This window comes from Leiobunum rupestre, chromosome 4, assembly GCF_980474605.1.
Source record: "Leiobunum rupestre chromosome 4, qqLeiRupe1.1.hap1, whole genome shotgun sequence".
Classification (NCBI taxonomy): Eukaryota; Metazoa; Arthropoda; class Arachnida; order Opiliones; family Sclerosomatidae; genus Leiobunum; species Leiobunum rupestre.
This window is the reverse complement of record NC_143387.1, coordinates 73,701,029-73,716,471: the sequence shown is the minus strand read 5'-3', so window position 1 is coordinate 73,716,471 and position 15,443 is coordinate 73,701,029. Positions and strand designations below refer to the sequence as shown.

General features: G+C 32.8%; 3 protein-coding genes across 3 annotated transcripts; 1 reads left to right on the top strand and 2 right to left on the bottom strand.

Moving 5' to 3' along the window:
* The first annotated feature begins 375 nt into the window (after nt 1–375).
* Nt5b (5' nucleotidase B) lies at nt 376–5,125 on the top strand. The gene is made up of 15 exons (XM_090174228.1): nt 376–626; nt 705–778; nt 840–1,053; nt 1,112–1,258; nt 1,533–1,626; nt 1,707–1,786; nt 1,848–1,947; nt 2,865–2,907; nt 2,967–3,016; nt 3,076–3,142; nt 3,209–3,431; nt 3,503–3,563; nt 3,631–3,688; nt 3,749–3,867; nt 4,637–5,125. Exons 1-15 carry the CDS (start codon nt 511–513, stop codon nt 4,928–4,930), a joined length of 1,740 nt encoding a protein of 579 aa, XP_090030354.1. The 5' UTR covers nt 376–510; the 3' UTR covers nt 4,931–5,125.
* Nucleotides 5,126–5,695: 570 nt separating this feature from the next.
* LOC149949016 (protein Skeletor, isoforms B/C-like) lies at nt 5,696–12,898 on the bottom strand. The gene is made up of 18 exons (XM_090174227.1): nt 12,392–12,898; nt 10,538–10,678; nt 10,402–10,474; nt 10,236–10,344; nt 10,012–10,177; nt 9,873–9,948; nt 9,610–9,803; nt 9,024–9,346; nt 8,727–8,965; nt 8,303–8,483; nt 8,135–8,237; nt 7,695–8,075; nt 7,448–7,633; nt 7,232–7,390; nt 7,136–7,173; nt 7,019–7,079; nt 6,787–6,950; nt 5,696–6,710 (listed from the first exon to the last, which is right to left on the bottom strand). The coding sequence occupies exons 1-18, from the start codon at nt 12,438–12,440 to the stop codon at nt 6,567–6,569; spliced, it is 2,787 nt and encodes a 928-aa protein (XP_090030353.1). The 5' UTR covers nt 12,441–12,898; the 3' UTR covers nt 5,696–6,566.
* Nucleotides 10,727–12,046, bottom strand: LOC149949017 (SREBP regulating gene protein). Its single transcript, XM_090172907.1, has one exon. It carries the CDS (start codon nt 11,549–11,551, stop codon nt 10,874–10,876), a length of 678 nt encoding a protein of 225 aa, XP_090029033.1. The 5' UTR covers nt 11,552–12,046; the 3' UTR covers nt 10,727–10,873.
* Nucleotides 12,899–15,443: the final 2,545 nt, after the last annotated feature.

Below are 15,443 nucleotides of genomic sequence, written 5' to 3'. Positions count from 1 at the left end.
AAAGATGTTTGAGCCCCTCATTGAGGGCGGGACTTAAGCCAAAGCCAGTGATGAAATCAAATGCCCCACCCGTTCGCTTCTCCTGCTGGCTTTATTTCTCCAAGGTCCAATCGTCGAAGTCAAGGTCTTTAGTCAATGGTTTAATTTTTTTACATTTCATTCATTTCTGCTCCCAGCTGGACGCCCTTGCATCACCTTTTCTGAATTAATTAGCTCAGAGTATATTAAAAACGCTACTTAAATCGGAAAAAATTGCTACTCAATAGATGCATCAAAGGTATATGCTTTAAAACACATTTGAATTTTTGGCATTTCCTCTGGAAATTGTAACCTTCATGTTTTTATAAAGATATAAAGTCAACCTTCATAAATTTCCCTAATTAAACGCCCGAAATTCCTCACCACTGATGCCTAAGGGCATCTAAATATAGAAAAACGTATCTTTAAAATTCTCTTTCCTTTCCTCTTTCAAGGTTTTTCTATAAGACTCTCCGCTAAAGTATATTAAAAATGTCTGTTATCAACAAGAAGTCATCGAGAGACGAAAGCACGGAGACTGGGGATTTGGAAAATAATACATTGCTAAATGGATTCAGCAGGAAACATGTAAGAGGCGCTCATCACAGGTATTCTTTAACATAACTCCTAAAAATTGATCCATTTAAAGGTAATAATTCATAATTTTTCTAAAATCATTTACACAGAGTCTTCGTAAATCGAAGCTTGCACTTGGAAAAAATCAAATTTTTTGGTTTTGATATGGATTATACTCTAGCCGGTAAATAATATTGATTTATACATTTTAACAGTTTAAATATACACAATTTTCACTTTTGTAGAGTACACGTCGCCACAATACGAAGCGTTAGGGTTCAGATTAGTAGTAGAAAGATTAGTTGAAATAGGTTATCCAGAAGAATTAAAAGACTTTGATTATGATCCAAAATTTCCTATTAGAGGGCTATGGTTTGACACCTTATATGGCAATTTATTAAAAGTTGATGCGTATGGAAATATTCTAGTCTGTGTTCATGGTTTTCAGTTTCTAAAGACGTAAGATAAGTAAAAAAAAATTTATATTGAACCAATTAAGACTTAATTTTAATTTTAGGTCTGAGATTTATAACCTTTATCCTAACAAATTTCTTCAACTGGATGAAAATCGGATATACATTCTTAACACATTGTTCAACCTTCCTGAAGCTTACATACTAGCCTGCCTGATAGATTTTTTCACCAATTCCCCACAATATACACCGTAAAGATATTATTATAAGCTTTAGCATTTTCCTTTTGACTACTCACAATTTGCTCCGAATCACTCTTGATTTCATTCATATCAAAACAATAAATCATGATTAATTAACCCTCAAAGAAAGATGCTCTCAGAATGATTGATATTATAGAATGTACTAAATTTTGCTCGGATGAGATGTGACTAGGCAAATGGATCGATGTGATCTTGGAGTACTTTAGAGGAAAAGGCTATTGAAGTTTAAAATATAGTTTTAACAAATATTTAAATCATTAAGGTCTAAAAATGGTGTTAAATCTGGCAATTTGTTCATGTCTTTCAAATCAATGTTTCAAGATGTTAGAGGGGCTGTTGATCATATGCACATGAATGTAAAAATTGTCTTTTGACTTTTTAAAATAATCATTCCAATGTAGTTTTTTAAACTTCTTAATATTAAAATTTTTTAAAGGGCTCTTTGAAAAATGAAACTGTAAACAATCTAGACAAATATATCATGAAAGACGAAAGGCTACCAGTGTTATTTAAACGGTAAAAACTGCAGAAAAATCCCTATGAAATACCTTGGCTGAATTTTTTTTAATATTGATAGAATGAAGGACCATGGAAAAAAATTATTTTTGCTCACAAACAGTGATTTTTGGTACACAGAGAAAGTTATGCAATACCTTTTTGAATTTACGAATTTGAAAGTAAGATAATTATTTTTTTTAAATATATTGAAAAATTACTATGAATTGTTACCATAAGTAATATATACAACGTAAGTATGTCTCGTCTTTTTATTTTATTACAACCTTTTTGCACCCTGACAAATAAGTAGAAGCAGCCAATCGGATTATGTTGGTAATGTCCAAAATTTTAAAATTATTACAGTGTTTATAGTAATAAATTTTATGTTACAATTAAATATTATTTTGCTAGTGTTATGTTGTTTGAGTATGTATTTGATTTTGTTGAGCCTTGGCCTATAGTATAGTTCACAAAGCTGCTATCAGGTTTATATCGCTGAGGAAAGGATGTAGTAAAAAAAACTTACCCAAGTGTCGTCATACTTATGATTTTTATGTTACTTATGATGTTATGCAATTTTCCATATTCCAATGAAATTTAAAACAAAGGGGCTAGTTTTTGTTTTTGTTCCAGACAAATAAAATGGCTAATCCTCACACAACTTTTGTGAGAGGTAAATGCTCTTTTGCGCCATTGATTTTCTTGGCTTTTTCGTTGAAGAACTCATTTCCTTTAATAGAAATTTTTTTTACCAATAATGTTTTTGTTATATCCCAGCAGTAGTTATTTAGAGAAAAAAAAGATACATTAGTTCTCTCTTTTTCTCTGTTAGGATTGCTCTGCCAAAATACTTTTATCACTAACATTGTATAAAGTGAAACTAACCATTTCAAAAACATAAATTTCGTCAGAAGTTAATGAACTGAAGTCATCGGATAAATAGTGATAATGCTAATCAAGGGGGTCAGTATTTGTAAAATTTCACGGATGGTGAAAGATATTAATTGGAACTTTTCCAGTAACTACAGTTCATTATCTTCTGGTAGTGTGTTTTCCTCATTTTAAAATCTCTGTTCAATTGATCTCTTCATAACAGAAAGACTGGAAAACCTATTTTGACTATATTGTAGTGGATGCTGGTAAATTAATAATAAAAATTAAGGCAAGAAGTGTTTTTGTAACGGAAAAATATTTTAAGGAAAACCATTATTTTTTGGAGAAGGAACTATCATGCGTCAAGTTGATACAGTTAGTAATTATAAATCTACACTCCATTCTGCAAATTTTTATTTTTATTTTGTAAACAGAACAACAGTAGTCTACGAATTGGAATTCATTTAGGGCCTTTGCAACCGGGTCAAGTTTACTCTGGAGGTATTTTCATTTATATTCAAAAACGGTGATCAACTGTATTATATTGATCTTTCATATAAAATTCAGGAAGCTGTGACGTCTTCACAGAGCTGATTGGAGCAAAAGGTAGAGAAGTTCTTTACGTTGGCGATCATATTTACGGAGATATTTTAAAGTCTAAAAAAACACGTGGCTGGAGAACATTTTTAATCGTTCCTGAATTGCAACGCGAGATGAATGTGTGGTTAAAGAAATGGCCTTTATTTGGGCGTTTACAAGATTTAGATATTCAAATGGGCGAAACTTACAAGTAAAAGAAAACCCATTAAAATAAAATATTTTTTGCAAATTTTATTTAAAATTGTTTTACTATAATTAAAGGGATTTAGACAGTAGGTCCATGGAAAAGCCAGACATTAGTGAACTGAAAACTAACATAAGGGTACTAAAATAAAGATTTAAATTTCATTGGAAATATGCGTCAATGTGCGTTTTTGTGCCTTGTTTAGGAAGCGGTGCATGAACTGGATATGAGTTATGGGATGCTTGGAAGTACATTTAGAAGTGGTGAGTTTTATATTTTACAATAATAACAATAGTGTTATTAAATTTGCCATTCCTGAACAGGTTCTAGGCAAACATTTTTTGCCAGTCAAATTTGCCGCTTTGCTGATCTTTATTCTTCATCCGTCCTGAACCTGATGTACTATCCCTTCAGCTACATGTTTAGAGCTCCAACTCTACTGGTATGTTGGCCTAATTTATCTGAGGGGTCAAAAATTCTTAAAAATTCCATACATCTTTCACAAAATAAAATTTAATTTTAGAAATTAAAATTCAGTTTATTTTGGATTTTATGAAAATACTGGATATTTTGCAAAATCACAAAATCTGGGATAAGAATTAAAAAGTATTTAAGAAATCCTAAGAAACTAAATAATAAAACTGCCAGAAAATCCAGTAGTCAGACGTAAATAAAATATTTCAAAATTCCATCAATATAAAAGTTTAGTGCAAAATTTGGGATTTATCAACTCTTGGAAGACTTTTTTGGCTTATGTCTGATCTATCTCCTTAAAGGGAACGATTAAATGCTTGAAAAAGGTTATTTTGGTGCTATATAAATCATTATCAAATCAGTGCTATTTTTAAAATAGCACCGATTTGATAATGTAGTATTTTATTGGTATATGAAAACCCTTGGCACGTTACCAACAAACTCAAAAACTAAAACACATGTTAATACTAACGAGCGTGGTAGTATGAGAATCTACGTGGCAGCCAAGTGTTGCCATGGTGATCGACAAGATTTGGATGGTGCTATTCATTAATGCACACTGGCAGTCAAGTTGCCATGGTGCACAAATTAAAAATTCTTTACTAATATTTACTGTTATGGTTTTTGCCATAAGATTGAGTTGTTCATTGTATGTTCATCCTATTGGTTAAAATTTAAAACTTTGCCTTAATTAGCAAATAGAATGAAAAAGATAATCTTACCTCTTTTTTGTTCAGATGCCCCATGAAGTGACTGTTGATCAGCTGGAAAGCTTTCCAATCGAAAATGGAGATTTGGAGCTTGAGGAGCAGATGGAGTCTGAGGATGTTGTCGAAGCTGATTTTCAACATAGCAGGACAGTCGTGAAACAGGAAAAGCAGGAGAGTCTAGTGCCTCATCTATACGCTGAGATTCCAGTCGATGTCACCCATCATCATGACACAGACGATGAAGAGGAAGAAACTGATAAAGCTAGCACCACAAATACTAGTACCACCACCACCAACACCCAATTCTCAAGCAGCAAGTAACAATCAGTGAAAAACTGAAAATGAGACTATAATTATATGTTTTGCCTTTAACTTTTTATATTTGTTTGTTAATTATTTGTTTAAAGAAATTTTTATTTTGCAGAATAATATAATTTTTACGCTAAGAAAAATATTCGATTATTTTATAGGAGAAAAATATATTTTTTAAAAAGGCCACAATTTTTTTTGGGAAAAGGCCTTTTTCAAACCATAGCCTTACATAAATTTTATGTGCCTTTATCAAAGTTAATTTTGTTTTTTAATCCAAAAAATTATTTCCATCTGTCACTTTAAGAAGAAAAGGAAAAATAAAAACCTTAGTGAGCTTTTAAAGATCCTAATAAAAAATTCTTAGCATTTAAATAAATTTGGTACAAAATTTAGAAATGTAGGGATTTTTACTAAAAAAAATGTATAACAATTTCTAACTTTAGCTTTAGTGTCTTTAGTAATTTTTTTTATTTTGCACAGTAAAATTGTAAAAAAAAAAACAATATTATGTTTAGCTAACATTGGTGTTAATTTTACCAACTTAAGTATGTCTAAATAAAGACTTATATTTACTAGTGGCAAAGAGGCTTTCATCAACAAAAAATAAGTTAAGCCTTTTTTAAGGCAATAAATAAAAATAGGGAGGTAGCTTATATTACATTAAGAATAAACAGTCAAGAACGTAATAAAGTTAGAATGTAAGGATCATAAAAATTGAAATAGAAACTATAACGCCATCTTTTGGGCTTCTTGATTTAAATTTTCTTGACACAAGTATATAACTTATACACAATAAAGCTGTCTATTTAGCAGGAATTTTTCTTCTAAGCAGACTAAAATCCAACTATGGCTGCATTAAACCTGTATAGATTATCTTTGGTTCAACCTTGGGTGACTAACACAATTATTTATCCAAGGTTCAACAACTAAAATAATATGATAACAGGATTGCCTGACCGTACTATTGCTTATCATGATGTAAATGGTTGTTAAACGCAAAAACCCATTTTAATTAAAAAATAAAAATTGCGGAAAGCAAAAATCTTCTACGTGCGCCTCAACAACCATTCATTTATTAAACGTATCAGAAAAACTTGCTTGTGGAACAGGTTAATTTGATATCCTTCCAATAACTGTTAGTTTTTCTGATGCATAATCAGGAATGAATCAGAATGTGACCTTTGTAAACTGATGGCTGATAGGCTTTAGTGCCAATCAACTAAATGTTTGAAGAAATCACTGACCAATTTTGAATTCAATTGTTTCTATGCAAAAGCATTCAGTTATTGTACAGATATAATTTTGAATGAGCAGACAGCTTTAACACATTCCAATTTAAACTTGGTTGGTAGGCAACGATTTTAAACTATACCCAATGCCTATACTTCAGAATCTATATTGATAAATTACGTCATTTAAATACAGCTTATAAGTTGCTCAAACTAAATAATGAGTGAAACCAAACTTTTCTATAATTAATTATGGACATTTTCTTAAAAGAAAATGTTCTTAAGACCTTTGCAGATGGTGTTATAAAATCGGGAAAATTTTATAGTAGGCCTGGAAGGTAGACTTGCACATTCTCAGTAACCTAAATAAGTTCTTGATATAGTGTATAATATTGTACATACATATATATAAAATATTAATCTCTATCATATTCTAGGTTTTCAGATTCAGCATTATGTAATGACTCTCTCTCTTTATCAACTGCGTCGTTTGATTTGAGATTACTTGATTTACCATCTTTAATATGGATTTTCCATCCCAAATCGCGATGAATCAGACACTAATAAAATAATATTATTACGCCTAAGATTATAAACAATAGAAACAGATTGAAATTAATAAAATGAGATATTTACCTGATAGTAAAGAAGATCAGGAGTAGATTTATTTGGAGTCCATTTAAACATAGCAGGTTGACCTTTCTCGCAAACCAAGTCCAAAGTGGTTTTGTATTCATCGAAGGTTTTCGATGATTCCCACATATCCACGGATTTGTGCTTGAACTCGCACAATCTACCAGCTGTAAATTACAGATAATGTAACGACAATCTCTTTGTTGGGTAATTGGATATTTTTTACAACACTTACCAGCAGTAGGTGCATAAGAGTTGTTGGGAAGAACTTCTACACCCCTGTAAACCAAATGCGACTAAAAAATAAAAGTCAGTTATTTGGCAAAAGCTTAAAGATAATTGTCACACTTACCCTAGTAAACAGGGTATCTTGATTTTGCAAGCCTCCTCCTGAAAAAAATTTTAAAAAAGGTTAAACAAAAAAATGAAATAGTTCAAAAAAACGTACCATTTGCGTTATTCGTTATATAAAATGGATGGTACGCTGCGTGGTTTGTTGCATTATTTCCCCCTTCAATTATAAAACTGTAAGTTGTTCCTCTATACAACGTCAATTCTGGAATTAACTGTCCATTTATCCACCAAGCAATGCCCCAACTCTGTCGACCTATTGTTAAGTCTTTTTCAGTCAAAACAATACACTGGGTAATTATTAAAAATTAACCTGTAATCGCAGTATATCCTTTATCACCACCCGTAGGCCCAATTTGGGCTCTAAAAATTGTGAAATCTTCGCCATCAAACTTTGAAGGGGCCCACTTTGTTGGATTCTTCCTCATTCCACTTTGACGAGAGGTATAAGGGGCGCAGTTATCAATGGGTTTTCGTCCAAAGTGAATTTTGGTTGTTTCTGTATGAAAACGGCCATTGCACAGGTATGGTATATTATCACAATCATAGGAAGGACTTACGTTTGGTATAATGTTTATGGTGAAATGAAGTTTCTTTGTAGCTGTTTAAAGGGCCAGTAGCTGCAACTACCGCAATCCCAATGGTAGTTCTAATTGGAATATCACGATAGTCTCCTGTATTTATTTTCCGTTTAAAGGCCACAGTTAAAATTCCATCCTCTCTTTCACTTGATATCAATTCCAAATCATTTTTTCCACCAATTTTCACGTCAGGGCAAGAACCAGAACCATCTGAGCACTGGGATTTAGAGAGCAGCATATAATCTACCACTTTTCCTTTTCCAGTTGCGTCGTCAAAGAAAACTACCGCAACATCTGCACCAACCATTTTTGATTGGTTGGGGGTTGAACTAATCCCAAAAGCCAGATATTCATTAGAGTCTGGAAAAATATAAAATCTTTAATTTCCCATAAGTGTATCAAATGTAAAAGAAATTTACCAGCTTTTCCTTTATACTGAAAGAATATTGTGTCTCCAACCAATTTCCAGTAAACTTGCAATTGATTTGGTATTACTTCTTCACAATTATCATACATAACATTCTATAAAACAAGCAGAAAACATCAGACTAGATTTTAGACTCAAAACTTCTAAAAATAAATATTACTGTTAACTTCATATATTGCATATCAGGCGGGACATTTAAGTTTGGCGGAATTTTAACATGTCCAAAGTCTTCTTTGTAAGTAATGCAATACAAAGAAAACCACTCAATGTCAAAAATTGTCAAATCTCCTGGCAAAAGCACTGTTATGTTGACCCCATTATAACTTTTGATCAGTTTTGTACTTTGAAAAAAAAATTCAAATAGATCGTTAATATTATCAAATTCTCCATTTCAAAAAGATTTTATAATGGAAAGAATCTAGAGAGATATACTCCTTAAAGTTTTTCGAAACTTTTCTACACTAGCAACCAAAAGGGTGTTCAAGATTAACTAAAAGTGATACCCCAATTAGTAAGTGCTTTTTTGAACCAGAGCTAAGGAGTTCTGCTAGATTCTAGGACCACAGAAATGGTTAATAGACTACCTTCCAGCTTCATTGGGTACTTTGATTCCATCTGGATGAGGTTTAGACCCATTTCCAACCAGGAAATAAGCATCTGGAGCCGCCCCATCATAATGCAGATCTTGGATCTGTATGGTTTTAGCATCTTTCACAATAACATTGCCAGATTTAACACCATGAGCCAAGCCGGGAATGGGTCCTAAATTATACTCTTTCGGAAAGTCAATAGTTTCAGGGAATATAATGTGACCAAAGCTTGCCTAAATTATAAAATTATAAGTTCACACAAAAAAAAGGCTAGTTTTTTTTTAAAATTACATCTATTCTTTTGGACCAAATGCTCAACCAACGAATTCGTTTCAAAGTCCACATTTTAGGTAAAGTTAGAATGATATCCTGTTGTTCATATTTAGAAAGCTCACGATTACTTCCTAGCTCATTTGGAATTCTGTATCCATTCATTGAAGGCTTTGCATCAGTTCCTATCGTAAAGAATACTTCTGGTCCAAGTCCATCATAGGAAAATTTTTTAATGACAATATTTCTAGCTCCAGCTATGTAAACCATTCCTTTCACTTGGTGTATAGTTTGTTCAAAATCACCAACGTATTTGCCAAAATAACGTAATTTCTTCTTCCTTGCTGAAATATTGTAAAATTTTTATTTATTAGTTGCGAAATAGGTAACCAACTAACAGGGGCGGATTAAGCACTGGCGACCGCCAGGGGCCCCGAGCTCTATAGATGCCTAGTTAAAAACTACCACAACAGAAAAAGTGAAAGATGCAATATTTAATATTATTCACGTATTCTACTTGTAAGCGCAAAAACCAAAATTTACTCAAAATTGTTAACGCAAGAGGGCTCTAATCAGCTTAATCCACTGCCAATGAAGCAATTCTTACGTTTCAAACTTTTCGGGATAATACTGGGTAATACAGCAGGTACGTTCAAGTCTTTCGGAATTATTATGTGACCAAAGTTTTCTTTGTACTGAATACAGTATATCGAAAACCAATCTATATCAAAGACTGTTATATCTCCAGGAAGTGTAAGCTTAATGTTTTCACCATTGAAGCCTTTTTTAATGCGATCCATTCTAAATAGAATATTGATTAACTTCTCCAAAAATTACCTCTGGAAAAAGAAAGAAACATTTTGAACATACTTTCCTTCTTCATTATGTACTTTAATTCCAACTTCATCATGGACGAAACGTCCAGTGCCCACCAAAAAGAAGGCATCTTGAAAAAAAATTCTTAAAACTGAAAAGCAAACATATATATAACTAGAATAATAAGCTTTACCAGGAGCAGCACCATCATAGAACAATTTGGGAACAAAAATAGTCTTTGCGTCCTTAATTACCATAGGACCAGACCTAACTCCATGGGCAAATGTTGGTAATGGATCTAAAGGACGTTCTTTCGGAGCTTCAAGTCCTGCAGGTAGGCTTACGTATCCAAGTAACGCCTAAGAGATACAAAAATGTAAAGAACATAAATAGCCATAGGAGCATTTAATGGCATACCTGAAATGTTCTGCACCAAACACTCAACCACTTGATGTCTTTGATCTTTCGATCTTGAGGCAAAGTTATAACAAATGTTTTGTTGTTATAACGTGACAATGGTTCGTTGCTAAGCAAAATTTTACATAAATAAAATTTTAAAGGGTTTATTTTATACAAAAACTACCTCAAAGTAGCATCAGGAACTATAAAACCTTCTGGAGACGGAGTGTCAGTGGTTCCAGCCCAGAAATTGGCATCTAAAATACAAGAGCAAATCATATCAGTGTTAATCCCTTAATTTCCAAATGTGAAATAAGTACCTGGAGCTAAACCATCATAAGAAAATCCAACAATGTAGAATGCATTTTGATTAGCAGCATACACTTTCCCCTTAACATCATGTATCGTATCTTTAAACTCTCCGATTAACTTTCCGTAATATTTGGCACAATGAGCTATGTCTAAAATACATAAAACTTAACAATAACTCATAAGATTACAGAAATAAATTCAGTTAAAAATAAGTTTATTGCACATTTTTAAACATAGGAACAAATATTTACTATCATGTAGTTAGTTAATATAATGCAAATCAATAATTGTTATTATATAACAATCCTTCTAAACACAATCTTTGAATAAGATCAAATAAAATACTATGATGAAGCTAAATGAACAGCAGGGGGATATTCTCCATAGCAATGTTTTGCTTTAGGGTCACGATATGAATTCTCGTGATGAACACTCTGAGAGCTAGTCCTGCATTTCGCCAAACAGAGCTCAAAATGGTCCGTTATGGAGGCAAATAAAATACTAAAAGTCTCAGATGCCTGTCCCAATATTTTCTGTAAGATGACTTTCTTCTCGGGATGCATGCAACAAGAAATGCAATACTCATAGATACTACAACAACCATTGCTCTGACATGTAGAGCAAGAATAAAGTTTTGTATTGGTGGCTTTAACATTGCAACAACCATTAGAGAGTATGTCCAATCTTTGGCAAACGTATCCTCTATCATCAGATATAAGAACTTTGCCCTGGACTGAGTTTCTGCAAGAAATTGGCATGGAATCTTCATTGGTCTCGTTACTATCCGACAATTCGCGCCATTGGAAAGGTTGATTTGGATTTCTCATGGGTATGGAGGACTCAATATCAGCCACATCCGAGCTACCAATAATCAACCCCGAATTATGTGGCCAAAATAAATTTGTAAGGCAATAAATCAATGATAATCCAAATATAAGTCCCAAAACAGCCCTTCTACGAAGAAAACGCAATATTTTTTTCAACAGGGCTTCAGTGTCTAACCAATAGTTCTGATCAGGCATAATCGTTAATTGAAATACAATGAACAAAAGCTAAAATTCCATCTTCAATAACCAGTCTGTTGTTTGAGGAAGCTTCATATAGCATCGTTAAAGTCACTATTTTATTCCTTCAGGCACTAGAACTTGATGAGTAATAACCAGGATAGCGGTAGAGAACAGACCCGGTTTGAAAAGAGCAGCGTTTTAATATATTTGCTTGTTGCGGCTGTTATTTGAAAGCCTGGGGTATAATAAGTTTTCCATACAGTTCAATGACATGCCTGATAATGAATCAATTGATCCAAGGCTCAACTACAAAAGATTTACGAGACTTGATATTTCATATTTCACTTAATTTCTTATAAATTCAGATGACATACGTATTACATTTTTGGGCGAAATAATCGTCAATTGGGAATATTTATTTTAAAATAGCGAACTGAGAAAGAGTACCATTCCACTAAGTCGAAGCCTTCATTATATTATTACGATCTGCCCAAATCAGCCCAATTGATAAGAAACCATAGGTAATGTGCAGTGCACCGCCGCTGGGCGGCGTTTTTAAAGAAATGACGATTTTGACCGAAACTGTAAAGCGCCTTCTATCTACAGCATTGTACTTAGCTTCTGGAATAAAAAATTAAACAAAACGAGAGCCCCAGCCCGTGTAAATTTACAGCAAACAACTCTTATAAGACAGTCCAAATGCCAGATCATATTGCAACCTAAACTAACGCCAAATTCTTGTAGTAAAATTCGAAATTTATTTTAAATATAAAAAATATCCCATACTTTCAAAAATATAAATAAATACCGATTCTCTCAACTTCATATCAACAAAATTTAACGTAAAAAGCTCACCATTTAGCAGAAAAAGTGTGGACACGAGAAAGAAACCAACTTTAGCCATATTTATTTGTCCCAAGACACGAAAATATACACTAGACTAACATCATTCTTATTTACCAAATGGTTTGAAGAATTATAAAAAAATATGAGGAGAGACATTCCGGCTTAGGTATTTCGAATTTTAAGGCTAGGTAGGGTTATTGCCCCGCCAAAAAACGCGCCCTGGTGGCGGAGTTTAGTAGAACCACCAATCTAAGAATTAAACCCCCTTAAAACTTGGCACTTCCGGATGCATAGAAAATATTAAATACCGGTATTGTATCTCGGAAGATGAGGCCAGAAAACCACCAGTTATTTTATAAACGCATTTTCTAATGTTAGCATTAAACTCGTTATTCAGCTATGTCACCGGTCCTCAAGTACCATTCTGTGATGCCGTTTCAAAGGGTCAGTGGCGTAGTCACAAAAATTTGTCAAAACTGATTGGCTACTATATGAGCCTAATGAGGGATACAAAATATAAGCTATTAAAGTAGATCCGAGAAACCGTTCGGTTGAGGAACCACCCCATTAAATTACCGCTTATAGGTCGCTCTCTTAGAATGAAACTCAGACAAGTCTAAATATCCATTTTTCAGAAAAAAAACCCTGCTTTTTAGTTTTATTTCAAGAATACTAAAAATAATAATAATCTAATAATGGAAACTAATAAAAGGTTTTAAAAGGTATTAAAAACTAAGTAATGATTTAGTCTTATGTAAAAATACTCAATGATTCTTATTTCGAATTTCTTTACGAAAATCACGTACATCGACTTGCGGGATTTTTACTCTCGAGTAGTGCAGTATTCGTGCAGTAATAATAACTTAAAGGGCCACACCTTCGTTTGAAAAAATTCGGCCCGGATTTACCACGTGATAGCAGATATGACCAATCATATTCTGGAAACAAGCGCGTGAAACTGGTTAAATTCAAACGCCGGTGTGTCCCTTTAAACTTGACAAAGAAAGGAATTTTGATATTTAACTTCAAATTCATGAAAAAATATTTTGTCGTCAAGATTTAGTTATGATCATTAAATAATATAATATAAAAATAATTAAATAATAATAAGCTATTGTTTACTGGAATAAACACAGAATCGTAAGTTAAATATAATAAATTATTTTCCAATAATTCGGCAAATTTTTACGACATACGTTCAAAATAAACCAAATTCTAAAATGTACTTGTGCAGGACAGTTATTTAAAAATTGAATAAAAACAACGATATTTAAAAAGTACATTTTAAATATCGTTGTTTTTATTCAATTTTTTAATAATTCTAATATGTAATTTAAGCGTGAATTTAAACTTTTCACGATAAAATAATATGGTCAAGATTACGGTCATGGTTAAAAACAGGGTGTGATAGGAGAAAGAGGATGATGACATTGAGTACAATTCTTAAAATATAACTTCCTCGATTGATATATTGATTATTACAAAATATTTCTTATATACACGATACTATTTTCCTAAAACTGGTCTTGAAATTTTCAAGGGCACACCAGTTGTAGTCCTACACAAATTTAACATGAATAAAACATAAGAAAAAAAAACTCCAAGGGCATTCCGGGTAGTTTTATTTTTTCTGATGCAATATCGCGTCGATTTACTGGAAACTCGTATCTGGGATTTCTACGTAGTTATCGTACACGTCGATAATTTTTAGTCCAATAGGCGCCTAAATAAATCATCCTCCTAGGAAATCGCCAAGAAGTAATATTTCCAAGAGCCAGGACCCGCATGGTATTGTTTATATAGCGCTTGTTGAAATAATGGAAACTTTTCAGCTGTAAACAGAACGTCGTGTTTTTGCAAGCCTTAATACGTCAAAAAAGCTTCCTGGTTAAAAAGGAACGTTTGTTGCTGCCGTAAAGGTGAAAAATTTCCATTATTTTAACAAGCACCATATAAACAGTGCTTGCAGGTCCTGGCTCTCAGAAATATTACTTCTTGGCGATTTCTTGGGAGGATGATTTATTGAAGCGTCTATTTTTGAGACCGTACGATAATTTCAACCATAGACAATTGTCTATGTTTCAACGGAGTACTATATCAGTGGCGCAGACCTAATTTCGTCAAGGAGGGGTTTCTTCGTAAACCACGCTCTGGCAATGCTACTGTGTGAGTGTACGATAATGAAGGATAATTGTCGAATTTAGGGGGAAACCAGTTAAAATCGTAACTATTAATATTAGATTTAGTTTAAATAAAAATTATTTTTATAGGCCCAACTTGAGAAAAACGCCAATATTCCGACAAAACTCGAAAATACCGCCAATTTTTTGCGCACGATAATTATTTTCGGCCCTTGTTTCTATAGTTTGATTTTCAGGACCTGGCAAAGTGGTTTTTATTATCGATTTAAAAAAAAAACAGACAAGTAACCACATATGTTTTAATCTTACAAGTTAGTACTGATTTTGAAAGCCAAGATCAGTCTATGTGATAAATTTTTATATTTATTAGAAATATATGGAAATTCCAGTACTATTACCAATAGCTATTAACGTCGACAGCTTAGGGAGCTTATTCGACAATAAATCATCACGTCAGCAATACAAAAGAACTACGCACGTAGCAGCTACATGTATATTAGGAAAAAATACGTAAATAGTTTGAGGAGTTAAACTTAGGAAAATGTGACGCAACTAAAAAAATAACAATTACCGGTCACATAGAGGTTACTGTTTATCACTTCCAGAAAATTATCGTGAAAAAAACACGTCAACGACCGGATAACGTTAATTTCAGTTTATTGAAGTTTGTGTACTAATTTCGCACAAAATAGGTCTATATATCTCTCCAAATACGTCGATTCCAAATTCAGTGGGTCAAAATTTGTTTTGTGAAGATTCACTTACCATACGTCATAAAGTCTTTTTCTTTTAAAGGGAGTTTGAACTAAATAAAAAAAACGTCGTCTAACACACGCTATGACTGGTTTTTAACGTAACTAGTGCCAATCATCCCTAGCTTCTATTGAACATGGTGGCAGAAATGTAAAATTCGTTGATCC

What these genes read in the sequence shown, in the direction of transcription:
- Nt5b (XM_090174228.1), top strand. Translation starts at nt 511, where the DNA reads ATGTCTGTTATCAACAAGAAGTCATCGAGAGACGAAAGCACGGAGACT. An exon ending in TATGGATTATACTCTAGCCG is followed by an intron (nt 779 to 839) that starts GTAAATAATATT and finishes TCACTTTTGTAG; the next exon opens with AGTACACGTCGCCACAATAC. An exon ending in AATTCCCCACAATATACACC is followed by an intron (nt 1,259 to 1,532) that starts GTAAAGATATTA and finishes TAAATCATTAAG; the next exon opens with GTCTAAAAATGGTGTTAAAT.
- LOC149949017 (XM_090172907.1), bottom strand. Translation starts at nt 11,551, where the DNA reads ATGCCTGATCAGAACTATTGGTTAGACACTGAAGCCCTGTTGAAAAAA.
- LOC149949016 (XM_090174227.1), bottom strand. Translation starts at nt 12,440, where the DNA reads ATGGCTAAAGTTGGTTTCTTTCTCGTGTCCACACTTTTTCTGCTAAAT. An exon ending in TATCCCGAAAAGTTTGAAAC is followed by an intron (nt 9,347 to 9,609) that starts GTAAGAATTGCT and finishes ACAATATTTCAG; the next exon opens with CAAGGAAGAAGAAATTACGT. An exon ending in AGGATATACTGCGATTACAG is followed by an intron (nt 7,391 to 7,447) that starts GTTAATTTTTAA and finishes ACTTAACAATAG; the next exon opens with GTCGACAGAGTTGGGGCATT.